The 27432-nt window shown below is 46.0% G+C and overlaps 1 protein-coding gene across 3 annotated transcripts in view; it reads right to left on the bottom strand.

Moving 5' to 3' along the window:
• Hnrnpul1 (heterogeneous nuclear ribonucleoprotein U like 1) overlaps positions 1–27432 on the bottom strand; it is a 36302-nt gene that overhangs the window by 4253 nt on the left and 4617 nt on the right. For all 3 annotated transcript variants that reach the window (XM_028859872.2, XM_028859870.2, XM_028859871.2), the window contains exons 2-12: positions 26683–26808; positions 24177–24333; positions 22014–22087; positions 20721–20860; positions 19030–19129; positions 16431–16543; positions 10068–10334; positions 7980–8102; positions 7756–7884; positions 1192–1360; positions 369–665 (exon numbers count right to left, since the gene is read on the bottom strand). In XM_028859872.2, coding sequence (XP_028715705.1) covers positions 369–665; positions 1192–1360; positions 7756–7884; positions 7980–8102; positions 10068–10334; positions 16431–16543; positions 19030–19129; positions 20721–20860; positions 22014–22087; positions 24177–24333; positions 26683–26803 — 1690 coding nt within the window. In that variant the 5' untranslated portion in view covers positions 26804–26808. The remainder of the gene's footprint in view (positions 1–368; positions 666–1191; positions 1361–7755; positions 7885–7979; positions 8103–10067; positions 10335–16430; positions 16544–19029; positions 19130–20720; positions 20861–22013; positions 22088–24176; positions 24334–26682; positions 26809–27432) is intronic.

Below are 27432 nucleotides of genomic sequence, written 5' to 3'. Positions count from 1 at the left end.
TTTAGGATAGTATTTTATTTTAGACAGCACGCTTATTAAGAATCTTGGCTTTAGCTCACTAGACTCCCAGCTCAACTTAGCTGTGTGATCGTGGGCAAGTCAACTGCACTAAACTCTAAGAAACATTCTTCATTTGTTTTTAAACCAAAAGCAGTCCTATATTTGCCCTTTGTCAGATCTAAAGATGGAATCTAAGATTCCTCAAAGGACCGTGTGGACAGACAGGGGAAGACCAGCACAAGAGACAACAGTGTACTTGGGAGGCTGGGCAGTGGGGAGATCCAGGGGTTACAGAGTAGTGACTCCTGCCAGCCCTCCCCCACAGCCTGGCCTTGGAATGAAAGGATGGAGGAGGTAGAGTGTCTCACCTCCTCGGTAGTTGCCTCCTCCTCCACCACCGCCACCGCCACCTCCTCCCCGGTTCTGAAAGCCTCCTCTGTTGCCTCCAGGGGGGCCTCGGTTGTCATAACGCTGGAAACCACCGCCGCCACCCCCACGGCCACGGAAGCCACCACCTCGGTTGTCAAAGCGCTTTTCTGGGGGTGGGCCGGCCTTGCGGCCTTCTTCATTGTACTGCCTCACCAGCTTGTCTGCTTCCTCTCGCTGGAGCTCGATGAACAGAACCTCATCCAGGAAGTCCCCAACATCAGGCAAAGTGAAGTTGGCTAGGCGGAAGTAAACAGGGAAAGCAGGTCAGCACCTTCTGACACCTGGCCCTTCTCATCCTCTCACAGAGCAGGAAGGTTGAAGGAATTCTAAAGTGAACAAGACAGGTTAAGACAAGACCCCCCAACTGCTTGGTGTGAACACTGGCAGGAGCTAACCAAGACTCTTTCCCTCCCTTTACCAAAGAGGACTTTGGGTCCCTCCACCCTCACCTCCAGGAGCTGTGGCGGCAAGTACAGCCACATGCCTCTTTCTTCCACTGTGGAGCAAACTGAGGCTTGCCCAACTGGTGGGTGCCAGAGGCGGGAGATGGTGCAGGCCTTTCAGCTTGGACTCCACACTTACTTTTCTTCATGACACCCATCCTCATCTATCCTGAAAGTTCTTACCCAAACTGAGACCAGGAGCCTGTTCCCTCATTATGTGAGTGATGGGAGAGACAAAATAGAAACAGAGGAGACCACAGAGGGAATCATCAGGAGCTGGGATTGGGGGTGGGGCCCCCAGGAGCCACTTGTTTCCCACCTTTCATTTCTAAGACTGCATGATCTGGGACATCTTTGCCTTCTTCGTCAGTTCTCTTTATTGTGCGGTCCTTTAGGTCCTCATCAGTTGGACAGATTACAATAGCTTTCCGCTGGAAGCCTTCAAACGGTCTCATTTTCCGTCTCTGGGCTGACCCATAAACATTTGTCTAAGGGTAGATAAGAGGTGAGAAATGGGATATTCAGAGCCGTCTCTCCTGCAGGGCATTCATTATGTAGGGCAGTGCCGAGAAAGGTGTACTAGGGATCCTCCCAGCAGACTCAGGAAATAGCTCTTTTTCACTTTCTAGACCCATGTCCCAAATGAGGTGACTTAGGGAACACAAAGAGGTCGACTCGTAATAGCCGGGCTTTCCTTATTAATCCCATTTGTTACCGGCACTGCAGTTCACAAATCCTTCCCCTGTTCTCAAAGGATTATGTGCTTGCAGTAAAATATTCCACACAAGGTATAAAGCTTAAGGGAAGAACCTCTCCAACCACCCAGCATGGACCATACTTCCCAGAGTAACACTGGATTTGAATGTACACTTCTAGAAGTACTTATATCTTGCTTAGTATGAACGGGATTGCTACTGCATACACTCTTCTGAACTCATAATCCTCCTGCCTCAGCCTGAGTGCCAAGATTACAGTATTAGTTCTAAACGCACCCCCACCCCCCACCTCATCTATCATGAGACAGCCCTGGCTGTTCTGGAACTCACTGTGTAGACCAGGCCAGCCTCAAACTCAGCGATCTGCCTGCCTTTGCCTCCCAAGTACTGGGATTAAAGGCGTGTGCCACTGCTGCCCAGGGTTTCTTTTAAACAGTTCATTAGTGGAAAGGACATAACCTACCAGTCTTTCTGACAATTGTGTAAACTGTTTCCATCAACACCTTAAACCTTCTCTCTTCTCTCCTCTCAAACACTGGTCTTACCCACAAGTCTACTCATGGAGACCGACAAAGTGACAGCCTGTGCTTTTCCAAGGTGCAGCTGGCTACTGCTTTGTTTTCCTTCCTTGAGGCGGTAGGCAGCTGCCTCCTGGGCAGGCGCTGGCAGAATACACGCAATGACTGAGAGCAGCAATAACAACATCCAGTGACCAACACCCACCATGTGCCAGTCAAGTCCTTTGCCAGGACTGGGGAGGATGAACAGAAAGCAAGACAAGGTATGAGTGACAGCTATCAGACAGCAAACGCCTCCAAGAGAGGTGTAGCTTGGAGAGCCTGGCTCTATGTCAGAGCTTCAGCCTGCTACTCTGGATTTACTTGGTTTCTGGCCCTGAGAGGGCAAACAGTATGAAAGCCTCATATTCACTACTGTGAAGATAGAATGAGTTTATGTCAACTGAAGCTCTGGGCCCTGGTTCACTTCCAGCACTCAACAGATATGAGCCACCACTGATAATGGTCGTCACTGGGTGGGGTGCTGTGGATATTTATATCATGATGTTGAAGCAACCCAGACCAAAGGGAAAGGTTAAGCTGTTGCAGTCTCCCAAGTGGAAAAACAGTGAGGCAGGCAGAAAGAGCACAGGCTTTGGAGAATCTGCGTGATGAAATCCCAGCTGTGCCATTGAGAATCTGTGAGTCTGTAGACAAGTCCCCTACTTAGTCTGAGCCTCAAACTGCATCTGAGAGATGGGATCACAATGCCCTCCTGCTGCCTCTGGTAAGGATTTGCAGATGTGAAATTTTGTGGCATGTGGCAGGGAAGGAAGCCAGCCACAGGGTGGATCTCAACATACGGCCAACAGGGCCAACAGTGATCTGAGAGGCTTCCCAACGCATATACCAGGATAAACTCAGCCTGAGGACAAGACGGTACAAGAGATCTTATTTCAGGAGGTCAGAGGCTGGGGCACCGTCACGGAGTGGTGGGAGATCCAAGCTGTGCATGCAGCTGTTTGGTCCTAAACCAATGAGCTCCCTGGACTAACGTACATGGCAGGCTGAACGTTCTTCCCTACTCCCAGAACTTCCTGAAGGAAGCACAGTGATGGGGTAGAAGGCAGACACCTACATACTGTGGCCTTGAATAACAAATGATTTCAAGACAGAGATTATATATAGTTACAGGGGTAAAGCTAGGTCCTCCTCAGTACTTACACTAAAAGTGAAGCATCTGGCTTCCTTCAGCAATACTATTAAGTTTCCACCTGACACAAAAGCCAGAATGGGTGGTGGGCATTAGGATGTATGTGGCCCAGGCTATTTGCTGATTACTTGGTCCATTCGTCTGGTGCCCACAAGTGGCCCTGCTCTTACTCCTCTAATCTGGGAGGCAAAGGAAAACACATTCTGGATATCTGCTATTTCATACTTGTCCTGTCAAAGTTCCAAAGGGACAAAGAGCAGTAACCCTCACAAAGGGGCCAATCTCTGTAGCTTTACAAGAAGGATGAGGGTAGAGTAGCCTGGACTCACAAGTGGCTGACCTTTGTCTGGGATGAGGTGTGACTCTAAGGCATGTCCTTGAGCACTGAAGTACTGAGGAGTCCATTCTGGACAAGTTCTAAGAGTCTCTATCTCCCCTGCTGCTTCCTGGGCTTGGGGAAGGGAAGAAGAGCCATGCAAACACTCAGCTTTCCTGGAGGAAAGGAATGAACTTCTGGTGGCTGTTACCAAAGCAAACAATGAGGTCAGAGCCCTAGGGCGAGCCCTGCACTATGTGGTCTCTGGGGGCTCTGGGGCTGTTGCCAGGAGACAAGAACAACAGGGAAGTCAGCCTTTCCAGTCTAGATTCACTACCCAGCTCCTGCTCCTCCAGTCCCACAATGCTCTCCAAGAGAGCAGTCAGGGCCTGTTCTCAAGCTGCAAACTACCTCTAACCTAGGCAGAAGGGAACATGGTAAGAGTGGGGGTTCTTAGACAGGATGTTTGATTAGTTCTGATGTGGGACAGTGAGGGCAGAGGACACAGCAGACACAGGTGGTAACTTCTGCTGACAGTCTAAGTTCTTTCAAAAGGCCTACTGTCTGATCTGTCTGCTCTTTCTTGTCCTATTCAACAGGGCCAGTCCGGCAGCAGAAGTATAGGTGGGTTCCAGAGGAGCACATCTGGCAAAGAAAGCTTGTTTTGGGTTGAGTGAGGTGAATCCCAGCGGACGGAAGTACACACATAGGAAGAGGACTGGTCTGAGTGCCAGAAACCAAGCAGGCTTGAGGCTCTAGGGACAGTGGGGTGGAAGATAGAAACTTCCCTCCAGTGCCTGCTAACAAGAGGCAGTACTTTGGGGCTCTGCTCTTGCCATAGGTTTGTGTCAAGAAAAAATGTGGCACCTGCCAACAGGGACAAGAGTGGGTCTAGAACCACAAGTTTTTTGTTTTATTTTGAATCTGGGTCTCACAATGTAGTACTGGCTGGCCTGGAACTCAAAAGATCAGCTTGCCTCTGTCTCCTAAGTACTGGTATTATGGTATGCATCATCATGCTCAGCTAGAACCAAAGTGTGAGTGTGAGACTAAGTCAGAAAAGTCGTTGTATCCAGTCCTGACTGGCCTAGGCCCTGACACACTCCTGGAAGGGTCCCATAGACTATAGCCCCCAACTCCAGGTGGGTGAGACAACTTCATTATCACTTGGAACACACAGCTCCTGCTGTGTGTTCTGTTTCAAGGCCCTCTGACAGCCTAGGGACAGGCTAGAAACCTCATTCTATAACAGGGCCACCTGAAGCCCCTGCTCCTCCTGGGGCTTTCAATAGCCAGGCATTCTTGGTCATGTCCCTCACCCCGACACCCTTGTACACATGACCAACCACCTGCTCTGAGGACAAGGCTCTGTCTGTTCTTCCATTAAAGCTCTGTCTGTTCTTCCATTCTCTTTACCCAGGCCTACCTTCTGAAAGATTTTCCTAGTTCCCACTACAGACCCAACTACCCAGCATCCTGCTACTTGGGAAGTTACCAGTACACAATCTTGCCCAACTTTAGGGCATGTTCCTTCCTTTATGAGGTCTTTGTTTCTCTTCTACTTTACCTCAATTTTTTTCCCCTTGAGACAGGGTTTCTCTGGGCAGCCTCAGCTATCCTGGAACTTGCTCTGTAGACCAGGCTGGCCTCAAACTCAGAGATCTGCATGCCTCTGCCTCCCAGGTGCTAGGATTAATACCTCTATTTTTGATGTTCTAGATATTTCTCTCTGATACCCATACAATCTGAAGAAGTTGCTGAGATCATTATGGGATGAGAGCTGTGCCTATCCAATACATTCTAGTGCGGGGCTGGGGCCTGGCAAAGGTACAATCTTGGCTGCTCAGTCTCACCAGGCTTGTACAGGTGAGTTCTCTTCCAAGAATAGACATGTCTGAGGCTGGCATATAATAGGTACAGAAGAGCTAAATGTAGGGAGTATGTCTTGGCCTGAGAGTCTGGGAACAGAGGTACTCCTATGCATTATCAGCATAAACCTCACAGCAGAGGCTGTGGGCAATGCCAGGATCTGTTCTAAACCTTTGCTTACATTCATACAACATTCCCTTTCTCATAATCTGAATTTTCTGGAACATATTTTCAGAGTTGAGGCTAAAACAGGAAAAACCAGTGGCTTTAAACCCCTTTCTTGGCCTCATTGATCTAGAGCTTCAGCCCCTGGCTGCAGCCTTGGGTTAACTAGAGAACCGTGTTCTTTACTTTGGAGAATGGTTGGACTGGTTCATACAGCCTGATCTGCATTCCTTCTGCAAGGTTAGCAGGCTGAAGACCATAGGCAATCTAGTGCGGCCCTGGTCCTGACTCCAGCTCCAAACAAGCCAGCACCTGGTAAGAAGGCTGAGGACTCGGCTCTACTTTGTGCCTGACTAAACTACAGGACAGAATGGCACACAGTACGCTGAGTGTGCTAATTTGACCAGCGAAATTAAAGAACAGGCAAATTCTTTCTGGGGACCCCAAAAGAGAAACCTTAGGGTATTAACACTCTCAGAACAGTAAGTCCAATTGGGTACAGACAGACTAAAATCCCAAAAGAGCTTAACAAGGAGAGTAGGGCAAAGTGAGTTGGGGAGCAAGTGAAGACATAGTTTGATTGGAGAACACTTGTCCAGCATTTGTAAGGTCCTAGATTCAACTCCCAGTACAAAGAAGTCAAGGATCTCCAGAGAGAAGGTTGAGTGGACCTTTCTAACAGGACTGGAGTAAAGAAAAAGTACACTCATATAGTGTCCCCAACTGGTCTGTGAAGGATCTTCAGTCCACATGAAGACATGGTTCCTAGAGATTTCCTTCCCAGCATGCCAACCACCAATGCTAGTTACCAGCTCTTTTCATCAGGCCTTTAAACTCAAAGTACCAAGCAGTCAGTCCACACATATAGGAGGCATTTCAGCCAGGTTATACGGTGGGACTTTAAAGGGTGTCCTGCTTGTTTATTCTTAGGTATCACCCCCTTCCTGCCCCCACACCCCCACCCCCTTGAGAAGGATTTCTTTGTGTAGCTTTAGAGCCTGTCCTGGAACTAGCTCTGTAGACCAGGCTGGCCTTGAACTCACAGAGATCTGCCTGCCTCTGCCTCTTGAGCGCTGGGATTAAAGGCGTGCGCCACCACTGCCTGGCTTACTTATAGGTTCTTACTTATAAGAGAGCATGAATGTAAGGTTTAACTACAGATACAGAGACAAGCAAGTAATCACCCCTTGCTGCTACTCCATAAAGTCTACATTACAAATGTCAAGTACAAAGCTACATAGGCAACAAACACGCGGAACTCATTAAAGACAGGGATCCTAAGCTATTTTCAGCTACTCATTCTTTTGACAATGCCGAAACCATGCATATTTTTAATCCAAACTCAAAACTGACCAAACCTTAACTGAAATATAGATAGAATACCATGAGTTAAACATGTGCTCTCCACTCATAAAAATGTGCCCAGCAGCTAGACCACCCCTATTCTGCAGAGCAGGTAATGACATACACCAGCTGTCCCGAGATAGGTCCTGTGAAGGTGTGGGGCCAATAAACTTTCCATTTTGTAAACTAGGATACCGGGATCCACAGGTAAAGTTGGCTGCTCACAAATGCAGAGCTAGCAAGTAACAGAGTTGGGGTTCAAGCCCAGCCTATGAGGCTTAGAAATCTTTGCCTCTTGGAGAAATGGCTCAGTGATTAAGAGCAGTGGTTGCTTTTCCAGAAGACCTGGGTTTGACCCATGTGACAACTTACAACTATCTGTAACTCCAGTTCCAAGGGGTCTGATGCCTCTTCTGGCCTGTGTGGAGCCAGGCATGCATGTAGCATACTGATACACACTCAGGCAAAACACCTACACACATCAATTAAAAAAAAAAAAAAAAAAGCTATGCCTCTTTCATTTGCCTATGTGACTTTTGTCTAAGAATGAATGAATGAACTAATATGTCTGGGTCGTGGCCCTAACCCCAGATAGGGCTCAGAACACAATGTGAAGGGTCTATAGCTACACCTCGTGTATGGTGTACCCCTGGCCAGCACAGCTGCTACAAAACATTATGGAGGGATGAGAAAAGGGCTGGGGGATTTCTCATGCAGTGACTAGGCCTCCTTCCCTCTCCCAAGGACCGCTGGTCACAAGTACCTGATCGAGGATGTAGTTGCGTTTCTTTCGGGCAGCGATCTGAATGAGGCGGTTGAGGCACTGAGTGGCCTGCTGGATCAGGACATCCCAGCGGCCAGCATAGTTCCGCTGCCGACGCAGGCCCATCACCTGTGGACAAGAGGTAATGAAAGGCAAGTGAACCTAGGTACTGGACAGCACCCAAAAGCTGGGAGGTGAGTAAAGTGAGCCTGGGTCATCCTTACCCGCATCTTATCCATGATGGCATTGGTACCCAGAATGTTGTACTTCTTAGAAGGGTTGGAGGCTGCATGTTTGATGGCCCATGTGGTCTTGCCGGCAGCAGGCAGGCCCACCATCATCAGAATCTACAAGAATAGGACAGGGAAGGGTGCTGTGAAACAGCAGCAGCATGTGGCATGGTGGCATAGTGCCACCCTGGCTTGATGGTGCCCATGATGATGACTCTGACCTCCTGGTTGCCTCTGGAAAATGGAAGCAATAGCATCTATCTCAGTGCTGCTGTTGGGAGTCAAAGACAAGGCTTGTCAGATTCTGAGTCTAGATCTGGCATAGGTAAGCACTAAGTCACGTCCTACCAATAGAGGTTATAGAACGATGACTTTTCCCAGCCTCTGGCAGGAGAAAATGTGACCTTGAACTATGGACAGGTATGGGAAAACTGCATAGTCTCAAAGAGTCTGAAAATTGGAATGGAGTTGTGCCCATGAGTCATGAATTCCATTTAATCTTTATATTTAGAATTCAACAAACACTACATGTAACCTAAATGCAGAATAAGTGGAATTAATCTTTTTTGAGGCCACTAATATGTTAAGTCAGGTGTGGTGGTACACACTTCTAGTCCCAGCTACCAGGGAGGCTGAAGCAGGAAGATGACAGGAGTCCAGGGAGTCTGAGGCCAACATGGATAATACAGCAAGACTGTCTCCAAGAAAGATGTATAGAGGGAGATTTTCATGCAGTAGGACACAGACCATAAAATATGTAAAATGACAGGACAGCAAATTGTTTGCCACAAGATCTCAGTTATAAATGGAGAACATCAAAAACAGGATAAACTCCAAAATCTTCAGATAAATTTATCTGTAAATGGTAGAATTATGGGAAATTTAAGATTTCTATACATGTCTTAATTTTTTAAAAAACAAATAAAAAATGTTTATGAGAAATAACCAAAGAGAGAGTGTCAGGGACAAGGACAGAATCCCTACATTCCCTCCTTAGGGTGGTCGAGAACCGAGAACCCGTTGAAGCCCTGCAGGCAGGCAGAGGGAGAGAGAGGGGGGGGAGAGAGGGGGGGGGGGAGAGAGAGAGAGAGAGAGAGAGAGAGAGAGAGAGAGAGAGAGAGAAAGAGAGAGAGAGAGAGAGAGAGAGAGAGAGAGAGAGAGATCCTTTTTAAAAAAAAATGTGCATTGGTGTTTTGCCTGCATGAGGGTATCAGGTATTCTGGAATTGGAGTTACAGACAGCTGTAAGCCACCAAGTGGGTGCTGGGAATTGAACCCAAGTTCTTAAAGAATAGCCAGTGTTCTTAACTACTAAGCCATCTCTCAATCCCTGAGAAATACATCTTTTTTTTTTTTTTTTTTTTGGGGGGGGGGGTTTCGAGACAGGGTTTCTCTGTGTAGCTTTGTGCCTTTCCTGGAACTCACTTGGTAGCCCAGGCTGGCCTCGAACTCACAGAGATCCGCCTGCCTCTGCCTCCCAAGTGCTGGGATTAAAGGCGTGCACCACCACCGCCCGGCGAGAAATACATATCTTAAGAAAAAGAAGGCGCAAAGCTACGCAGAGAAACCCTGTCTCGAAAAACCAAAAAAAAAAAAAAAGAGCCACAACTACATCATCTGGTAGGCTGGTAGGCTAGAGTGGGACTGCTATGAATTCAAGGCCAGCCTGGGCTAGAGACCCTGGCTCATTAAAAACAAACAAAAAGAGACAAGGATGGCGGGTACAGCTCCCCGAGCCACTTGTCATGTTCTAAGCCCTGAGTGGAAGGGTGGAACTGCCCAGCCTTCTCCAAGAACACTGGGCATCAGAGTATGTTGCTATCCCGTTCTGCTACGAGGAAGCCTCTTTTCCCCAGACTCAGGCCTCACTGAAAAGTAGTGAAGTCACTTCCCTTTGGAACTTTTTTTTTCAAAACTGCTTTTCAATTCCAATCTCAACCCCAAGGAGCCGGGACAAAGAAGCCACATGCCCAAGTTTATTCAAATTTCTGTCCCTTTCACTACATACAAGCTACTTAGTTTCCCTCCTCTGCCTTGGATGGCTCTGGAGAGGCCATCAATTTAGTCTTCTAGTCCCACTTACCTCACATTCTGCTTTGCTCTTTGGTCCAATGGTGCCCCGGATCCGCTCACTGAGGGGAAGGTGCTGGATGAATGTGAACCCTGGGAGAATAGAACAGTAGGGCTCTGCCCTCTGCCCAAAGTTAAATTCCACAGCACAATTCTTCACCAGGACATGAGGGTAGAGGGCCTGACCCCCTAAGGCTTCTTTCTGGATTCGGAAGGCAATGCCCATCCACTTGCCATTCTTTGTAAAAGAAAGCTCCACATCATTTCCACATTCAAAATCCTAAGAGAAAAAGCCAAGGGTAAGCCGGTGATAGTGGACATCTGTAATTACAGTATCTGGAAGGCTGAGGCAGGAGCATGAATTTTAGACCAGTCTGGGCTACATGAAGTCTTGTCTTAAGAACAAAACCACAAACAAATGCTAGGATATTAACTGTAATCTCTTAGCTTAAGGCACTGGGACTCACAAGAGAGTCAATGCAGGGAGTAAACAGCCATTGTTCTGGACCCCAGTGCATTCTTCCTTGGTACACACAAGTTAGGCAGCACCAGGCAAGGTTCAGAGTCACTTTGCCCAAACCCTCTCTTTACCAAAGATCTTTAAGCTGGTAACATATTTGTCTTGTGCTTAGGATGAGAGAAAAATGAATGCAAAGGTTATCTTGCCTTATCCCCCAAACAGACAGGGCAGCCCGTACAGATAGAGATGAAAGAAGCCAGACCTGTCACTTTTAACAGCTGAATTCAGCTCTAAAGATGTAGCCTCTTGTTTGTTCAATACACATTCCTAGAGTTCTCACATTGTCCCTAGTACATGAGTGTGTTGATCTTGAATCCATGGAACTAAGGGGCCAATGGAGAATCCAACAAGGTGTCTCAGTATTGTAATTCAGGAAAACCTCCCACAGGTTTCTTAGAGGGAACTTATGTTAGGTCTCAATCAGTAGATGGAAATGAGCCACGTGCACAAACCTTGTGGTAAATGAATACAAGCCAGGTACCCTGACACATAAAAGGCAAGAGAAAAGTAATCTCAGACACACAGGGACAGACTCATTTATTTATTTACTGAGTTGCTGAAATTTAGTGGGTCCTATTTTGTGGCCTTAAGCAAACTATTTTATTTTGTTTCTCTATGGGGAAAAGGTATTTGTGGTATTTAATACACAGGGTCATCGTAAGAATATGATAGGTCAGTGCATTTAACACACAGGAGATGCATGTTGGAACTGAGCTCTCACTACAAGCTGCCAGACACTGTAGGTGTTGGGGGCTGTGCTAGAATTGTGGGGGAAGAGCCATGGCTCTTCCTTAGAGTGTGACAGGCTCTCCCAAGTTCCCTCTGGAGTTTAGAAGCATTGCTGATGGTGGAGCAGAGCACTGACTTGTTTTAAGCACAGTGGCCTGCCAAAGCTGCTCCAGAAAGGTCACTGTAGGTGCTGGGGAGGAGGTTATAGTTAAGCTTCAAAACCCAGGATGAGACAGCACACTGAAGCCAAGTATAAGTTCTAGTTTCTGACAAAATGGTACAGGATGTAGTATTCTTTCTGAGATTAGGAGACCACCTTAAATGTTCCCTTCAAGGACCAGCAGAGTATCCTTTTCTGAGGGAACAAATGATTCCCATCACCTTTGCTCTAGCATGGAAATGGATAATGTGGGTATCGCCTGCCTTGGGCACCACCTTTATTAGAAGAACCACCACAGGGCAAAGAAACCAGCACCCGAGCTAACAGGCTTACCCACACAGCCACCTGTCCAAGGCAGGGTTGTTGATAGCACCTGCTGAAGACACAGCTCAGTGCTGCCCTCTAGCTGCAGTAACTCTACTTCCTACTGTCGAAATGCACCATCCCTTCCCCACTTGGAAAGCTGCTTAGTCCTTTCTCTTTGTCAAGAGATCCGATACAAACATGGTTCCTGTTTCCTCCATCCTCATTTTTATAGCCCCTTCAAATGCTCTGCTACAAACCTCTTTAAAGTTACGACATCCTCTAATAAAAGGGAATTGGATGAGGAACCTTTCTGTAAACAGAGCTGGATTTTATTAAGAAAGTTTGAATACAGGTTTATGTATGAATGTTAAGGAAGAGAAAGATGCTCAAGCAAAGAGAGGATGTGAACTGTCCAAGAGACGGCCCCTCGATGGTATAGTGGCTCACACCTGTAATCCCAGCACTTGAGAAGTAGAGGGAGGAAAAGGAATTCAAGTGAGTTTGAGATCCTGTCTCAAAAACCAGATTAGGGCTGGGCAGCAGTGGTGCATGCCTTTAATCCCAGTACTCGGGAGGCAGAGCCAGGCAGATCTCTATGAGTTCGAGTTCGAAGCCAGCCTGGTCTACAGAGCAAGATCCAGGACAGGCACCAAAACTACATTAAGAAACCCTGTCTCAAAAACCAAAAACAAACAAACAAAAAACAGACTAGGTTTGGTGGTGCAAGTCTTTAATCTCAGCACATGGAAGGCAGAAGCTGGTGAATCTTTGTGAGTTTGAGGCCAGCCTGCTTTTCATAGTGAGTTCCAGGCTAGCCAGGGCTACATAGTAAGACTCTGCTCAAAAAAAAAAAAAAAAAAAAAAAAAAAAAAAAAAGTACTCACTGCTGCTCTTGCAGAAGACTGGGCCACCAGGGCTCAGTTCCCTGTACCTACACAGCAGCTACAAACTGACTGTAACTCTAGTTCCAGAGGATCTAATGCCCTCTTCTGGCCTCCACAGGCACCACATGCACTGCATGTACATGGTGTACAGACATACATGCAGGCAAAACATCCAGATACACGAAGTAAAGTAAATCTGGGCCCAGAAAGATGGCTCAGTGGTTAAGAGCACTTGTTTTTCTTGCAAAGAACAAAGGTTCAATTTCCATCACCCAAGTTCTATCCTCCAGGGATACTGGGTACATACAAATTACACATACATACATTCATGCAAACACTCATACACATAAAATAAAAACAAAAAACAAAAGCTAAAAGCACCAAACACTCTCCTGAAATCTTTAAACTAGGTAGAGATGACCTGCCGGACACTGGATAGAAGCCTGGAGTTCTGTACTGCCACATGCCTGCAGAACATCATGCTGAATCAAGGGTTTGGAAAACATGGTCAGATACTAACGTCTTCAACTTGAAAGTGCGGTCCTAGTGGTAGCTGGCCATCAATATTTGAAAATATGGGGCTGATGAGTTGTTAAGTAATGCTTAACAATGAAGCCTGAGGACCCAAGTTTGGATACCCAGGCCCTGGGTGGAAAGCATGCGGTGTGGAGGCATGTACCTGTAATCTCTAAGAGTGAGGAGGGGACAGGAAGATCCCTCAAGCTTGCGGACCAGCTAGCCTGGCCAGAATGATGAGCTCCAGATTGAATGAGACTGACCCTGTCTCAAAAAGTAAGGTGGAATGCCAGATTTGGTATCATATGCTTTTGTTTGTTTGTTTGTTTGTTTGTTTTCGAGACAGGGTTTCTCTGTGTAGCTTTGCGCCTTTCCTGGAACTCACTTGGTAGCCCAGGCTGGCCTGGAACACACAGAGATCCGCCTGCCTCTGCCTCCCGAGTGCTGGGATTAAAGGCGTGCGCCACCACCGCCCGGCTGGTATCATATGCTTTTAATTCCAGGATTAGGGAGTCAAAGGCAGGGTAATCGTAGTCTTAGGCCAACCTGGACTACACAGTAAAACCCTGTCTTAAAGTGTACACATGCTTATTCCCACCCTCCACTACACACAACTTGTAACCAGAAGTTAAGTTAGAAGGAAACACTCCCTACACAGATGTATGTGTAAGCACAGCAAAAGCTGCTCCAACGGGGGAGAGACAACTGTATAGAGTCCATACGGAGGGCTACAAAACGTCGCTGTGCAACCCTGGCAAGTGACAAAATGACAAGTATTTTCTTTGGCATTATCTCTATGTCTACCAGAAAAGAGCTATCAGGGAGCAACAGAAATTCCAGCTTCCAAAGGAGGGTACTCTGGCACCTTCGCCATAGCTGATAAAACCTAAGGAATAAGGCTCCATCAACAATGGTGGTGAAAAGTAGAGACAATACAAAATAAGAGCCCCAATCCAAAAACAAAGAAGGCCTTTAGGTTTCTGTAGCCCTAGAAAAAAGATCTGAAGACACATAATTAAGCAAAAGGTAGAATAAATATGCCACCTTTTATGTTAAAGAAACAAAATAAATGTCCTCTTTCTTGTATTCAGATTGACCCTAGAACAGGTGGCTCCTATGTGCAGCTGGGACATAGGAAACAATGGTTAGGGGGTAAGAGCTATACTCTTTTATTGTTTCTCTTTTTAAATCACATGAATTAATTTTAAAAATGCTTGAGTTAGCTCCATATCACTTGTGTGGACACTGGAAGTTTATCAGAATATACTATTAAATGGAAAAACTGTATTCAAGACTGTAGAATATAACCATCATTAATTTTTGTCTAAAAGTGTTTTATTAGAACAGCACGGTATGGTGGTTGCATGGCTTTGAGTCCCGGCACAGGGATGCAGAAGCAGGTGAATCTCTAAAAGATAGAGGTCACCCTAGTCTATATAATAAGCTCCTGGCCAGAGTTAGACTCTGCTTTAAAAAAACAAAACCAAGGTCATAAATGAGTTCCAGGAAAGCCTGTCTCTCTCTCTCTCTCACACGAAGGTCATACAATACCTAGGAAGGCTGGGAATCTGTTTCAGACTAAAGGAACCAAGACAGGGCAACAGAAAGGAACACATCCTGGTCAGCTCCCAACACCCCCCCCCCCCAAAAAAAAACTCAATTGCACTAAAACAAGCCAACGGGACACCTGACATAATTTCAATGTGGGCTGATGGCAGCTACACCTATATCAGTCTCATATCTGGGAAAGAGTTAAGATGGCAGACTTAAATATACATGAAATATTAATGATAGGAATGCAGCTTACTCTCAAATGGGTCAAATACACACACACACACACACACACACACACACACACACACACACACACACACACACTCTTATAGCAAAAGTGATAAAAGGTCCTAAGAATTCTTTATTCTTATTTTTCTAAAGTTTTTGTTTTGTCTTGGGAGTGATGGAGTCCTTTTCCTTTGTGTTTTTACTTATTTTTATTGTGGTAGTAGTGCATGCCTTTAATTCTAACACTTGGGAGGCAGAGGCAGGCAGATCTCTGAATTTGAGGCCAACCCGGTCTACAGTGTGAGTTCAGGACAGCCAGGGCTACACAAAGAAACCCTGTCTCAAGAAAAATGAAACCAAAAATTTTTACTGATTTGTGTTTTTTTTTTTTTTTTTTTTTTGAGTCTCATGTAGTCCAGGCTAATCTTAAACTTACTATGTAGCTGAGGATGACCTTGAACTCGGGGTCCTCCTGTCTCTACCCTCTGGGAGCTAGGATTATAGGCATCACTGCACCCAGTTTCATGCAGTGATGAAGACTGAACCCAAGGCTCTACATACTCAACAAGCACTGTCTACTGAGCTGCTTCCCCAGTGCCTCAAAGTTTGAAACAATTTTCCAAGCTAAAAAAAAAAAAAGAACTTTCTTTTAAAAAGGAGTTATGTGAACAAATAAGCACAGAAGATAAGACCCTGAGGACGCAGCCTCTGGGCAATCCTTTTCTCTGGGGCCTCATGTCACAGTTCACAATGCTAACTGTACGAAGGGGTGCTACCGAGCACTTACTATGTGCCACCTCTTATTCTAAGTGTTTGGAATGGGTTAAAACTCAACACAAAAGAGGTAAGTACAAAGATTCTTATTTGGAGGAGACTAACAGGGAAGTTGTCCAGGGCTGTGAGCCTAAGACCAAGAACAACTAAGCTCAGCAAGTCTGGCTCCAGAGCCTAAAGCTACCACCCAATCAGTGACTGCTGGTTACTGCTCTCCAGAACTAATGCAGCAGCAAAGGCTTCCTCTAGCTTCTGCTTCCGCTCTGTCAGAGGGCAGTGCATGACAGGAAGTCAGCTCAACTAATTCAGTTCAAAAAACAATTTGCAAAATAAGGTGATGCCAGCGGGGGCCAAAAGCTAACACAATGCCTTTGAAAGCAGACTGGCTATTTCCCAACAGAGGGAAGAAATTCTCAAGTTTGATTAAAATGTTACTGTGGTAACCAGACAGAGGGAATTGTGTATACTTGAAGTCCTCAAATCTTCATTGTACCACAGTCAGCTCTGCATAAAGACAAGAAGGGAAAGGATGGCAGAATCTCACACAAATCAGTAATCCCTACTCTGGAGGAGACAATATCAAACCATCAGAGAAAATAACATGGATAGAGTGGCTGGATTAGCATAGACAACAATACAGGTATCCTGAAAAAGTCTACATCAGGCACCTGGCCCTGTCAATTCCCACAGGCTGCCAGCACTCACCGCAAAGCAGCCAATCACATCGTTCTCTGCAAATTTGTCTCCGTAGTTTTCAAAGCGGCTATTGGTAGACTTCTTCCCTGTGCCTCCATAACCATAGGAAAAAGGCTCTTCACCTGAGGGAAGGCACAGGCAGGTTAAATCTCTGATGGACACAACACCTTCACAGCTGCCACAGTCATTGCCCTTTACTATTTTGAGACAGTCTCACAGTATAACCTGACTGTCCTGGAACTAACTCTGTAGGCCACAGAAGTCCACCTGCCTCTGCCTCCTGAGTGCTGGGATTAAAGGTGTATGACACCATGTCTGGCCACTACCACCATTTTAAAACTAAGACAAAGATAAAATGAGATGACCAATTCTTTTTTTTTTTTCCCCTCAAATTAAGTATTGCAGGATGCCCAGGCTGGCCTCACACTCTCAATCCTCCTGGATAGCCAGGACTTAGTTTATCTCTGCACCTGGCTCTGACCTATGATTCTTTTGTTTTGTTTTGTTGAGATTGGGTCTCATGTAGCCCCAGCTTGACTCAAACTCATTATGGAGTCAGGTCTGTCCTCAAACTCTGATCCTTCTGCTTCCACACCCCAAAAGCTGAGATTTCAAGTGTGCGCCACCACTCCTGAACTGATTCTTTTTTTTTTTTTTTTTTTGGTTTTTCGAGACAGGGTTTCTCTGTGTAGCTTTGCGCCTTTCCTGGAACTCACTTGGTAGACCAGGCTGGCCTCGAACTCACAGAGATCCGCCTGGCTCTGCCTCCCGAGTGCTGGGATTAAAGGCGTGCGCCACCACCGCCCGGCCTGAACTGATTCTTTTACAGACTTTTAAACATTATTTTTACCCATGTATATGTGTGTGTGCACCTGCCTGCATTTATGTGTACCATGTGGGTCCAGGTGCCTGGAGGTGGTGTTATAGGTGGTTGTGAGCTTCCTGATATAGGGGCTGGGAACCAAACCTAGGTCCTCTGTAAGAGCAACAAGCACTGCACCACCGCCGCCGCATGCCCGCCGCATGCCCCCCCACCTCCCCACCCCCCACCCCGTTTCTCTGTCCTGGAACTCGCTCTGTAAACCAGGCTAGCCTCGAACTCAAAAGATCAGCCTGCCTCTGTCTCCCGAATGCTGTGATTAAAGGCAGGCTCCATCACCTCTAGGCTTACACTCTTCTTTTTGTTAAGGATGCAAATAATTTTTTTTAAAAAAAGATTTTTTTTGGACGGATGGAGGGGGTTTGAGACAGGGTTTCTCTGTGTAGCTCTGGCTGTCCTGGAACTCACTCTGTAGACCAGGCTGTCCTCGAACTCCGAGATTTGCCTGCCTCTGCCTCCTGAGTGCTGGGACTAAAGGCATGCGATACTACCACCATCTGACTCAGATTTATTCATTTTTACAGGCATGGATGTTTTGCCTACATGTATGTCTATATAAGGGTGCCAGATGGAATTAGGAGTTACAGACAGTGTGAGCCAACATGTGGTGCTAGCAATTGAACCTGGGTCCTCTAGAAGAGCAGCCAGTGCTCTTAACTGCTAAGCCATCTCTCCAGTCCCTCTACCTATGATTCGTAAATAAAGAATGCTGCTACATATAAAAATAAAAAAATAGCAGTTGTTATTATTATGTATGAATGGGCATGTACAGGGAGATCAGGTGACAATCTTGCAGAGTCAGTTTTCTTCTTCCATTTTTACATGGGTCCCAAGGACTGAACACAGGTCTTCAGGCTTCTGTACCAAGTGCTCTTACTGGTTGAGCCATCTCAGCAGCCCTTATAGCCCTTAACTTGATAGATCTTGCTGTGTGTGTGTGTGTGTGTGTGTGTGTGTGTGTGTGGTGTTGAGGATTAACCTAACATCCCTACTTTTAAGGATTTGTCTAAAGTTGTCAAGTAATTACAAGAACAGGAATTCAAGCAAAAAGATGCAAATAATTTAAATGAGCTACAAAAGGAAACCCGTTAAATAAATACAATAGGGTCGGGATGTAGCTCAGTGGTAAGAGTTTTTGTGAGGCCCTGGGCTCATCTCCCAGCACCCACTACAGAACAAAAAAATAAAAAGTTATAAAATAGAAAATTAGGCATTGGCTAAGAAACCATACTTATTTTCAATATTTGGCCCATTACATATTAGAAGAAACTAGACTATATAAACTTCATAGCATGACCCAGTTTGAGTGCGTATAAAAACCACCAAAAGGAACGTCCAGAAAATTGCAGATTGTTACCGAGCCCCAGCACCTTATGAAAATTCAATCTCTCAGCAAGCAGCTCCTGCTTCTCTGCCAGTGAACCTCACTGTCTCAGCTGCTTCTGCTTTTACTCTAGGTTCTACTCTGGACAGAAAGTTCATAAAAAACTTAGCAGGCCTAAGAATTTATTTCAGTATGGTGGAAACAGTTCTCTGAATTTACTCTGAAAGAGCCGCTCTGTGACAAGTCCTCGAGTCCAGCAGTGACACACGAGCATCAGCCGCACCCTTCTCCAGTCCAGGGTAGACGTTCTCAGTCCAATACTGGGAAGAGCAGTTTAGGAGCCCCGAGAATCCAGGGGCAGGGTGATCACTCTATACTGAGGACTGCCTGGCTGACCTTCTTACCTAGCTGCGTGCTGCAAGAGTCCAAGGACCAACCAATACGGACAACGTGGGGGTCGGGCTCTGTAGATGGAAGGTGCTTCACGGAGATTTCCTCATTGATCTGAGGACAGAACACAAGAAGGCTCAGGATTGTCTCAAAGCTGCTGGATTATCAGGCAAAGTAGGAGGTAAGTGTATCAGGCAATAAACAGTGATGGTGCTTTATGCCTGTAATCTCAGCACTTAGGAGGCAGAGGCAGGAGGACGGCCACAAACTCAAGTCCAGCTTGAGTACACAGTGAGGGGTGAGGCCAGCCTGGGCCAATGAGATCCTGCCTAGATAAGACAGACAGACTTAAAAAGAGAACTAAAACAAACAACCTGGTTGCTGGAAGAGGAACTCATGCAGCTCCCAAGAGCCTGTTGTGATGACAGGGACTCTTACGGTGCCACAGAGAGTGCTTCCTTCCAAACACCCTGCCCCTCCTTTTCAGTTTTAATACTTGCTGCAGGGGAAATAAACTTCCACTGGACAAAGCACTGGACAAAGCACAGCACAGCACTGAGGCTGTGCGCTGGATCCCCAGCATCATAAAAACAAGACAGTAAGTGCACACACCTTGTAACCATGCACCTCTAGATCATCCCTAGGTCTTGGGTGCCCAAGTATGTACAGTGTGGGTTTGGAAGGACACTGAGTGCAACAATTTTCAATAAAAGCCAGGAAGAAAAACAACAATAAGGAACCAGGTACATTATGGTCCAATGAAGCCACAAAACCAATTAAAAAGATGAGGCAGGGCTAAGGTAAGAGTATATAAAAACATCCAAGACACAATAGCAAGTAAGAGAAGCAAGGAAACAATAGCACACTTGTTTTGTTCTGTTTTGAGACAGGATCTCTCTGTGAAACAGTCCTGGATCTCACTTTGTAGACCACACTACCAACAGCACACTTAACATCCCTGTTGCCCTTCTCTCCCTCTAAACTCCCTTTAAAGGGAAGGAATAGGGTGAGAGCACAGAAGCATGTCTACTTTTAATTCCATACTCTGTGCTACCTAATTACATCACAGTGGCTACCTGGCATCCCTATCTACCAGAACTAGTCTATAGCTTAGAAAGATACCACATTCCACTGACTTGCAGACATTTTTCATATCTCTCTGTGAAGGAACAGTTCATCTTACAATCCACAGAAGAAAGCCATGTAGTTTGACAGTATTTCTTTTAACTGGCACATTAAATAACGTGTCAGTCAGTAAACTAAACCTGTCTCAGCTGCACCTCTAGCCTGGGCTATCAGAGTGCTTATTCATGGTAACAATGTGAGGATTGATGGAGATAATCCACACAAAGACCCCAGGACTGACATTGTGTGTGAAGGGCTCTACAGATACTATCATAAATAAGTTTGGATATAAAAATACACAATTTTTTTCTCCAGTGCTAAGGGTGGAAGTCATTTTACAAACATCACCATTACTGTTTGGCTTTGTACTACCTGATGCAAATCCCACCATAGAAAAGAATGATTGTCTACCTTTTCTAAGTCAGTGAGGCTGTCTGTGATAGTTCATCATATTTTTGTTTGCTTGGGCATTGTCTAAGCTCAATCTAGTATCTTGCAGTCACGGCTCTGATGAAGGTGGCTGGTGACAGGCTACTCCAGAGGACAGACCTGCTTTGTCTTGTCTATCTTTCCCACTCACCTTCATTTCAAAACATACACGCCCCCTTCTGACCCCATAGCTGGCACGAGCTCCTGACCACAGGTACGCAAAGCCCTCGATCGTCAGCGGATAGCCACTACTCCGGTCTCGGGCCACTTTGAAGTGCAGGTCACAGTTATCTGTGGAGGAAAACCCCAGAAAATTGACTGTTGTTTGGGATTCAAGGATAGGCTTTAGGAAGTCCCTCAGAAATTGTAGTAATTACCTTTGAAGGGAATGTGTCACAGCCTAAGGAGAGTGTCAACAACCTCACAAATTCAAACTGAGATTCTAAGAGATTGAGGTTTACTCCCAGCACCATACACGTTGCTAGCTGTGGTATGAACATTTGACCTGAACCACACCTGCCCTCCAGGTGTAGCACAGGTGGTCACGTCCCATCTCATACATAGTGCCAACTCTGTAAAAGCCAGTCACAACTTCAGGGAATCCTTTCCTGACCAGCTTGCCCCCAAGGTGCTCTCATTTCTTGGCAGGCTGAACACTACTGCCAACACATCAGCATTTAATCATGTGCTACCCTGTGGACCACTGCTACCCAACACTTTTAAAAATGGTTAGTTGTCTTTGATAGCTTGTGAGGGAAGAGAATGTCTATGTCTTTATCCCTCTCCAAAATACAAAGCCAGCAGCACTCTATAAATATGAGCTACGTAATGAAACACCTGTGTTGATAAAGTACATTGTTCTTAGAGCCGAGTAGGCTGCTGGATATATGTGAAAACAGACTCACTGGCTCTACCATGTATTGACTTCGTGGCCCAATCCCTCCATAATCATCTCTCAGAGTGTCAGATGCATAGTCAAGGTGAAAGCCACTTAGTGAAAGCACTGGAGGACAAAGTGGCATTGGTTTCACTCGGAACGTGAGCAGCTGATGGAAACTGGCAAGTCAGTTATCAAAGAGCTAAGTTTCCCTAGCAGCACTCAGATTCCTGATTAGAGACAAACCCCTTGTGCACACAGGGTGGTAAAGGGTTTTCATACTCCTTTTGGGACCTTATCCCCGGAGTCTCGCTGGACATCCAGAAGGCCACATTGCTCCTCTTTTTGAAGAAGCAGGGAGAAGTAGAACAGCTTGCTTAGGACCCATCAGCTACACTTAGGAGTAGGCCTGACTCCACACTAATACCATGGTCTAGAGCTGTGCTGGGGCTCATGGATGGAACGGTGGCTCTGGATGGTGCTAGAAAGGGATGATGGAGATCCAAAGATGGCCTTGCAACACAGACTGTAAGAGGGTAGCATCAGATGGGCACTTTCAGGACTCACATGTGTCAATGGCAACAAGAGTGTCATCAAAGTCATCTTCATCCTCTTCAGCAGGAGGCTGAGGAGAACGACCCCTGTGTTGGAAAGAGGGGTAAGTCATGAAATAGTTGGAGATATATGAATAAAATTTTTGCTGAGATTTACAAGTGGCTCACAACTACTTTCTGGATCACCATTTCTTCCCAGGTGCTACCAGATACGTGCCGAGGGCAGTGAGTATGAACTCCCAACCTAAGAAAAGGACAAAGGACTGCTCTGTATAAAGAAGGGCAGCAGAATCAATCATTCAAGGAGCCTTTTCAGATCTTTCTCTCACACCGTAAGATTCTAACCCATACTCTGCACTGTGTGAACTGCTGCCCTCACTGAGTATTGCTGAGGGGAGGCTACAGTACTCAAGCTGGGACAGGAAGAGCAATGAAAGGCAAGGGCCTGGACGTAATTACAATGTACCCATAGATCAGGCTTCTTATAATCCTGCATCTGAAAGGATATGGGATGACCCACTTTTTCCAGCCTTTCGCTCTCTTTAAAGTGTCCTTAATCATGAACATGTCATCTTTCTATAACATAAAAAAAGGTATTTTGTTAACACACTGGAGTTCTGCTGTACAGGAGCAACAAAGAGGAGAAGAGAAGGCTGAGCCCAACACTCAGCACTCTGCTTGGATCTGCTGACACTCTTCACAGCAGGAGTCCTTCTAGGGAAGCACCATCCAGCCCTGCCAGGCCAGGCTAGTCTCTTTATTTACTTAAAGACAGGGGCTCACAACCTAGCCCTGGCAGGCTTGGAACTCACAGAGATCCACCTGCCTTACGAATGCTAGGATTAAAGTTATTGTACCACTATGCCAGGCTCATGGCATCTTATGTCTACCCTAGCAAGCTTTCCCTGACAGCTCCAAATTAGAGCTAATGTCCGCCTCTGCTCTTCATCAGCTAGTAGCTCTGGTCTAATCCATTCCATGTTGGTTCCTTGTCCTAATTTCAATTACAGTTCAGGAGATCCATGCCAGTTCTTTTCTTTGGCCATGATGGGGGTGGAGCCCAGAGCTTAACACGTGCTGGGCAAGAGTCCTACTACTGAATTATATCAGCACCCGTCCCAGCTTCCCTGCCCTCCCACCTTTCTTAAATAAGCTAGTTAGAGGTGGACTTCTCCAGAAAGGAAATCAAATGTGTCAGGTGACTAAACTAGACAAGCAGTCATTCCTAGACTCCACGACAGAAAAGGCTTCACACAGGAGCCAAGAGGGTAGCAGGGAGGGGGTAGGACAGGACCTGGAGGGAAAGGAAGGGGAGGGCTTGTTCCAAAGGAAAATGGCCAGAGAAAAGATCACACCTTCTTGTGAGCTCCCAAAACTCACATCTTTGGCTGCTCACCCTGAGTCTGTGGTTTACTTGTAACAGTCTACCTCCAACCCGATATTAGAAAAGCAGAAGGCAGCCAGGCAGTGGTGGCACACGCCTTTAATCCCAGCACTCGGAAGGCAGAGCCAGGCTGATCTCTGTGAGTTCGAGGCCAGCCTGGTCTACAGAGCGAGATCCAAGACATGCACCAAAACGACACAAAGAAACCCTATCTCGGAGAAAAAGAAAAAAAAAAGGAAAGCAGCAGAAGGCAAGTCCACTGTCCAAAATGTTTCTATAGCCTCAGTATCTAGTCCCAGGAAGGGATCTCATGAATACTGACTGGATGAGGGGTAGGCAAGAGGAGGGTTGTGCTGGGGTCACACAATAAGGTCAGGAAATAGCTTTCAAATTAAGGGATACAGAGTGGCCAATAAGAACTGGACACTAGCCAGGAATGGAGGCTGAGGCAAGAGAATCTTTGTGAGTCTGAGGCTAGCCTGGTTGACATTAAGTTTCAGGCCAGTCAGAATTTACATAGTGAGAACTTGTCTATTGAAAAAAAAAAAAAGGACACTGAGTAGCTGCAGAAGCAGTAAGGGGAAGGGCTAAAAAGACATCTAGGTAAAACTCTAAGGTGTCTGGAATTTGCTCTGCAGGTAATAACCAGAGTGGAGCGGGAGGAAGGATCAAAGCATAGGAAGTTCAATCTGCCAGCCAGCAAAGGAAGGAATACCAGGGAGAGAGAGCTCTGCTCAGTCCCACTCAGTGAGTGAACCAATGACAAGAGTGGCTGTTGTCTCATGTACCCACCTCCGGTCCTCCCGGTGCTCAAAGTACCCACGGCCCCGATTCTCTTCAAAAGGCCTCTTTCGACTCTGGAATTGTTGTCTGTCTGGCTTGAGCTGTGAGGCTTCAGGGGGGAGGAAGCTAGGTGGTGCTTCCTGCTTCATTTCTGTCTTCAGTTCCACTGTCAGGATGAATCAGGATGGTCAAGACACTTGGAAAACCCTCCGATTACTACGTCTCCAATCTCTTTTACCCAAGATGATGCTGGCAGGCTTGTGACTACAGTAAAGGGCTGTGCTCCAGAGGCCTACTGAGTGAGCCAAGGAGGCCAGGATGATGTAAGGCTGGATGGGTGACAGTCTACTAGCCAGGTAACACTCGGGCCTTCAACACTAAAAAGGACAAGATCCCTCAGATGACCCGAAGGTAGAAAGAACAATAGTTTTTGGCTAATGTTCTGAAGGTTCATAAATGCTGACTCAAAAGTGACTACCTTGGCCTACACCAAAAGGGAGTGAGACCTAAGAGCCTGCGAAGATCCTGTAAACTCTGAGAAGCAAGAGTTAAAGTGTCTCTTCCCAGAGAATTTGTGTGCCTCATTCTTACAGAGCTTCTTTCTGACAAAGCAAAGGCAGAAGGTGGACTCAGCAGAGTACTATGGATCTATAGCAAACTCTACTGGCTTCAGTCACTTTCTACAAAGCTCAATCAACTGAGTGGGAAGGTCAGTCGTTCAGCTCTTCTTGAAGCCTCATTAAATCACACCAAGACGTCAAGGTGGGATGATAACATTTGGAAAGCCCCAGACAGATCCCATGAATTGATGGCTAACAAAGAACAAGCTATGGATTCATAGGGCCTTACTTTTGAGAGGGTGCTGAAGGGGCACCACCTACCTACTGCTGATGTTCATCCCAGCACTCTGTTCAAGTCACTCCCTAGCTTTGGCACATGGACTCAATCTCCTAGTCAATGTTCCTGGTTCTCAAGGGCAGAAATTAGGTTCAGTTTTTTTTTTTTTTTTTTTTTTTTTTTGATGACTGCCTCCATGGCTTAAGCATAAACTAGACTCAGAGGCCACTGGTGGTTGTTAACAGCACTGGGGGTTGTAAAACTAGCTCCTTGGGCCAAATGACCCCACAAGTCCCACAGAGCCTGTGGTGGTTTGAATAGGAATGGCCCCCATAGAGTCATGTGTTTGAATGCTTAACCTATAAGGAATGGCACTATTAGGGGGTTGGGCCTCGTTGGAAGAAGTGTGTGTGTGTGTGTGTGTGTGTGTGTGTGTGTGTGTGTGTGTGTGTGTGGTGGGGGTTCTGAAGTCCCAGATGCTCAAGCTCAGTGGCTCAATCTTTTCCCGAGGCCTGCCTATCTGGATGTAGAACTCGCAGCTCCTTCTCCAGCACCATGCCTGCATGCAAACAGCCATGTCCCGCCATGACAATGGACTAAACCACTTAACTGTAAGCCAGCCCAATTAAATGTGTTCCTTTCTAAGAGTTGCTGTGGTCACTGTGTCTCTTCACAGCAATAGAAGCCCTAAGACAGAGCCTGACACAAATCTATAGATTAACCTACATTCTTTAATGTCCCTAGTCACTCCTACCCCCACCCTATACAAGTACCTACCAGGGGCTTTTTCTTTGTGGATGAAGCAGAATGGAATTTGATAGGATCACTAGATTCACTAGAAAAGGCACTGGAGTTAGCTATGGTGATTCCTAAACAGTCAGACTTTCATGGGAGAAATACAATTCATGTACCAAGAACATTGGTTTGAGCTGGTTTCTTGGGTTTTAGCTTTGCCATCAGACCAGTCACCTCCTCTCATAAACGGGGGAGAAGCTAGGTGGATCCTATCTGCCTCCCTGCTTATTATGGAAAACAATGTTCTGCAATAATATAGTACATGTTTTAGAAGTGCAGAGTTTAAATACACAATATCAGGTTATTTCAATCTAGGACTTCTCAGAGCCTTTAATGAACATAATAAATCTCCATGTGGCAATACAGCTATGCTGCATTTTTCTATATAGCTGTCTGGCTAAGGAACCCCTTTCCAATGAGTAGTCTCCTGAAGTGGTATTCTTCAGAACACAGCGAGCACCACATTGGATTCAGAAAGCTGTTTCTGGCTCCCACATTGCATGACTCTAAGGCTCAAGCAGCAGCCCCCATGTCTAAACCCTCTAGGGCACTAACACCTGAAAAGATACCAGGAAGCCAGACTTGAGTTATTTTCTTCAAAACCAAACAGAACTGAGAGAGAAATGGAGGCAGAAAGACCAGGAGTACAAAGCCAGTCCCAACTCCTTTTGCAGTTTAAGGTAGCTTGGACAACCTAGTAAGGATGGTATCTCAAAAATAAACCAAACCAAGAACAAAACCCTCAACTCCAAACAGAACAAAACCAAAATCCCAACCCAAATAAAACCTTGCCAGAAGGACAAAGGCCAGAAGAGAAAGACACAAGGTCTTACTTGGATTCTGTTTCCTTCAAGAAAGAAAGTGTGGGAACCTTCTTTCCTACCTGGGCGATAGGCCTGCTGCTGTGGCTCCATGTCTAATGGTCTCCTGTCATAGCCTGACTCGTTTTCTTGCTTGATGACCGGCGTCTCATAGAATTGGTTCTGCCTGGTAATATTGTCCATGACATCTTAAGGTTAAAAAAAAAAAAAAATCAGTTAGATGAATACATTTGAAAGGAGTCTTGTAACTAAGACATCATCCTTACTGGGGTGAATCAGACTGTCAGAAGGCAAAGAATAACACCTTCAGATGGAAATCTATTTAGGCAAGGGGGTGTTTCCAGATGCCTATGGGTATGTACTTTGTATCTCAAAAGTCTACAAACATATCTGCAATTGTGCTCTATAGAAACTGAATGCGTTAAACCAACTGAGGAAGAAGTTCGTCCGTTAAGTAGCCTCAAGGGTGGGAACCACTCTAAGATGTACCAGGCACTTCACTGAGCAGCTAATACTGATCTCTACTTGAAGGTGTATTGCTCAGAGTTTACTTCAGGGCCCAGTCTTCAAAACTTAGAGCACAAACCAACCCTCTCACTTGTCCCATCCATCTGTGACTTGACCACTCTTGACTGCCCCTGTCTTTTGCTGTACATGTATCTCCAGCACAGTCAACACAATGTACAAACCTCTAGAATCATGGTAATCGCCTCCAGGCTCACTAGGAATAGGTCACCAAATAGGTAGAGTTAGAAGTGGTTAGGAAACGTGTTCTATCGGTCCAGGTGAGGAATAGTAACTACTTATGAAAT

Source organism: Peromyscus leucopus, chromosome 1, assembly GCF_004664715.2.
Source record: "Peromyscus leucopus breed LL Stock chromosome 1, UCI_PerLeu_2.1, whole genome shotgun sequence".
NCBI classification, from domain to species: Eukaryota; Metazoa; Chordata; class Mammalia; order Rodentia; family Cricetidae; genus Peromyscus; species Peromyscus leucopus.
The sequence above is the reverse complement of the archived record's forward strand: the minus strand, read 5'-3'. Positions and strand labels throughout refer to the sequence as shown.